This window comes from Cervus elaphus, chromosome 15 (genome assembly GCF_910594005.1).
Source record: "Cervus elaphus chromosome 15, mCerEla1.1, whole genome shotgun sequence".
In the NCBI taxonomy this organism is placed as follows: Eukaryota; Metazoa; Chordata; class Mammalia; order Artiodactyla; family Cervidae; genus Cervus; species Cervus elaphus.
The window spans coordinates 66,423,791-66,427,127 of record NC_057829.1 but is presented as its reverse complement, the minus strand read 5'-3'; the positions used below and the strand labels follow the sequence as shown (position 1 = coordinate 66,427,127).

General features: G+C 43.6%; 1 protein-coding gene across 2 annotated transcripts in view; it reads left to right on the top strand.

Moving 5' to 3' along the window:
* Positions 1-132: 132 nt before the first annotated feature.
* The window catches only part of ARL3 (ADP ribosylation factor like GTPase 3), a 29,764-nt gene continuing 26,559 nt past the window's right edge, over positions 133-3,337 (top strand). Inside the window, exon 1 of one of the 2 annotated variants that reach the window (XM_043925512.1) lies at positions 133-292. In XM_043925512.1, coding sequence (XP_043781447.1) covers positions 290-292 — 3 coding nt within the window. In that variant the 5' untranslated portion in view covers positions 133-289. The remainder of the gene's footprint in view (positions 293-3,337) is intronic. The other variant, XM_043925511.1, reaches the window with a different exon arrangement.

Below are 3,337 nucleotides of genomic sequence, written 5' to 3'. Positions count from 1 at the left end.
CCAATCACAAGCCGGGTGGCCCCCGCCGGCCACGTGGGCGAGGTTTCACCATTCCCCAGGTCTCTGCAGCCTGCCTCCTACTCCGGCCGCTCCAGCAGCCCGCCTGCGCAGTGGGAGGGCACATTGGCGCGCTTGCGCACATTGGGGAAAGAGGAGCTGGACCCCGCCCCGTCCTGCTGCTTTGCTCCTCCGCCGTGCGTACGGGGGACGTCGGGGGCGGCGCCGTAGCAGTTGCCCCTGGTAACGGGGGAGGCTGGAGGAGGAGGAGGAGGAGGGACTCGGCGGGAGGATGGTGAGTGTGGGGGCCTGGGTCCCTCCGGATCTGGTCGGTCACCTGCCTCCCTCCCCCTGGCCCAAGGGAGGCCACCGCGCTTAAAGACAGGAGAGAACGGACTGGCGCTCAGCTTGATGTCCGGGTCCTGGATTGGTTTCGGGGGGCGGCAGGGAGCCCCGAGTGTGGGCCCTGGAGGGAATCTGGGCCTGGGGAGGAAGGCGGGGCTTGCAACCTGTCCGAAACTAGGGGAAGGGTCTGGAAGGGTGCTGGGTTGTCGCGGTACGCAGCCAGGGCTCCATCATTACTCTGGGGATTGGGATGAGGGCGGATCCTAGGAGCTGCGGAGAGCAGCTTCTGCACGCAGGATTAAATCTTCCCAAGGAATCGGCCTCCAAGTGCCGCAGGAGAGTGGGGTTCACCAGTGCCCGGCTAGAAGCGGGGAGAAGGGCCAGCGCTGCTGTCTTTGAGGTCGTGCTGGCGGTACCAGGGGAGATGGTAGCCTAGCTCTCCTGTTCTTTGCTGTGTGAGGGCCTTTGGGGGGTAAGGGTGTAAATCCCCGGACACAAAGAGGTGCCGCTCGGAAGGGTTGTCTCGTGTATTTTAAGCAGTCTCTGTGTCTGCGTGTCGGGCGCGCTTCTGCAGTCCCGAGTTTTTTATTTGCTGAGGGTTCTGCAAGGTCTGGTTGTTGGTGATAGCCAGTCTCCTGTTCAGTACGTGTTGGTGGAGGCAGATTTGCTGCCAGATCCTTAGTATTTACTTCGGACCTGTTGTCACCTTCCTTTGCATATGACCACACCAGAAGCAAAGGCCTTAATCTCAGTTTGGAGTAGATTAAAAAGGGAGAGAGACCATCAATTTGGGGCTAGCTTTTTCTCTTCAAGCCAGAATAAAGCTTTCCCAAATACGTAAATTATGTGACGTATTTGACGCTTGACACTGTTCCTTGTTGATTTCTCTGCAGTTAATTGGAGGGTATTAAAATGAAATTGAGTGGTTTTAAAACTAGTGGAAGAAAAATTTTATTTTGGAGCGTTTGGAGCAGACTGATAAATTTACCAACTGCAGAGAGCTAGCACTCAAGCTTATAGTTACTTCCCTGTCCCAACTCCAGTCCCTTTTTGACTTTTAGAACTGTTGAACCACTTCTATTGATTTATGAAGAAAAAGCTAGATGTCCAGAAGGAAAAAAAAAAAACAAACACATGTACACTTGGTTAGATCATCCAATGAGTAAATTTTGATAGGAAAAATTTATTTCAATTGATTTAACATTGTCAGATTGTTAAAGAAGTAACATTATTGGATCTGAAGTTGCCAATCACATTTCAACACTTGCTACATTGCAGTTTTATTAACCTCAGGCTAAACAGATTTTTACATGTTTGCTTTTTATTAATCGTTTATACATGAGCTGTCCATTTAAAGGCTAAGTTTTTCTCAACAAATGAGTACAAACATAAATATTTACACAGAAAATAACTAGAATTGAAATGAAAAAGGCATGCCAAGCCAACAGAGAAAGGGATGGCATCATAAAGGAGAAACGCATGACAGCTGGCTAACTTTTCCCAGTTTATCAGTGAAGTGGCCTGTGTAATTTCATGATTGTTTAATTTATAATTACAAGCCACAATAAATTAGCCACTGCTTATTTTTCCAGGTACAGATTGACACTTTATACAACAAATTGACAGTGTATACAACACTATTGTATACAACTGTTGTATTCAGTGATCAAGACAGATTTTGTTTTTCTTTTTTTATTTTTTTTCCTACAATAAACAATAAGGAATTAGGGCAAATTATTCAGGAGTCTTCATCTGATTTCCAAAATACACTTTTTTTCCATCTCCAAAAGTATGGCTATTCTTAGAACTGTAAGTGGAACAAGGAATTTAAAGGGTCAGTGGTATGATTAAGTATGTCATATCTGATAACCATGAGTCCCCATAGTAACTCTACAAGAGTTCCAGGTTTATTTATTGTCTTAATCCTTCAGCTATGACTAATATATATTTATTCTTTTAAAATTTGGACTACAGCAACAAAAACCCATTATTGATTTCTCTGAACCCCTAGAAGGTCAGCTATTTTACCCCTGCCTTAGGATACCAAGTCCTTGGTGAAATACTAAGTTGACAGTAATTTTTGTGCATAACTAATCACTGTTATTTAATAGATGAATCCTCCATTCAGGAATTATTTATGGAGTAATTTCTGAATATATAAAGTTAGTGGTATTTATCAAATATGTTTGACATTTGAAGATTGTTCCCAAGTTTATGTTTTCTGGTCAAAAATGGTCGGTGAAAAGTAGAAACATATAAACACAACAACTGTTTTGAGTTCCCTCTGTGTGCATGCTTCATACATCATCTGACTGAATCTTCATAGCATTTTTCTTGAGATATAAATATTGTTCCCATTTTCTAGATAAAGCTATGCCGGAGGTTACCCATTGGGATGTTGAATAAAAGTCTATGAAACTCTAAAGCCCATAATGTATTTTTCATTAAGACTGATGAAGTAAGAACCCACTCCAACTGAGGAGATGCCAGTATTTTGTTCCTCAGGGAACACTGTATTTATTTAGTAGAGAGATAAGGAGAAAGAAGACAAGATTTGGGTGAAGTTCTCCCTAACAAAACTATAGGAGTTCCTGGAAATTAACAAGGCCTCATTGGGCAGCACCAGTGTTTTTTTGGTGAGGTAAAAATAAATTAAAGTCTGTTCCGTTTAAGGTAGTTATGGGGAGTGCATGTACTTGCCAGTTGGCTTACTAATTTTAATACTTAATTTTTAGCTGCTCCTCACAGCCACATATATTTTCCATGTACCAACATATTCCTGTCTCCCTCTCCATCATCCCAGTTTCTTTGAATGACCTAGTTTGTGTCATTTTAGGTCAGCACACTAGGCCTCTGCCAGTGGCTGAGTTTAAACTGAGGCAGATAAAATATCCATCGTTAACAGCATATCTGTTCATGATTTGCCTATAAAAAACTGTTCAAATGTTTTGTGGCTGAGTCAGAATGCTTCTGTCCACCAGGGTGCGGTAACTTG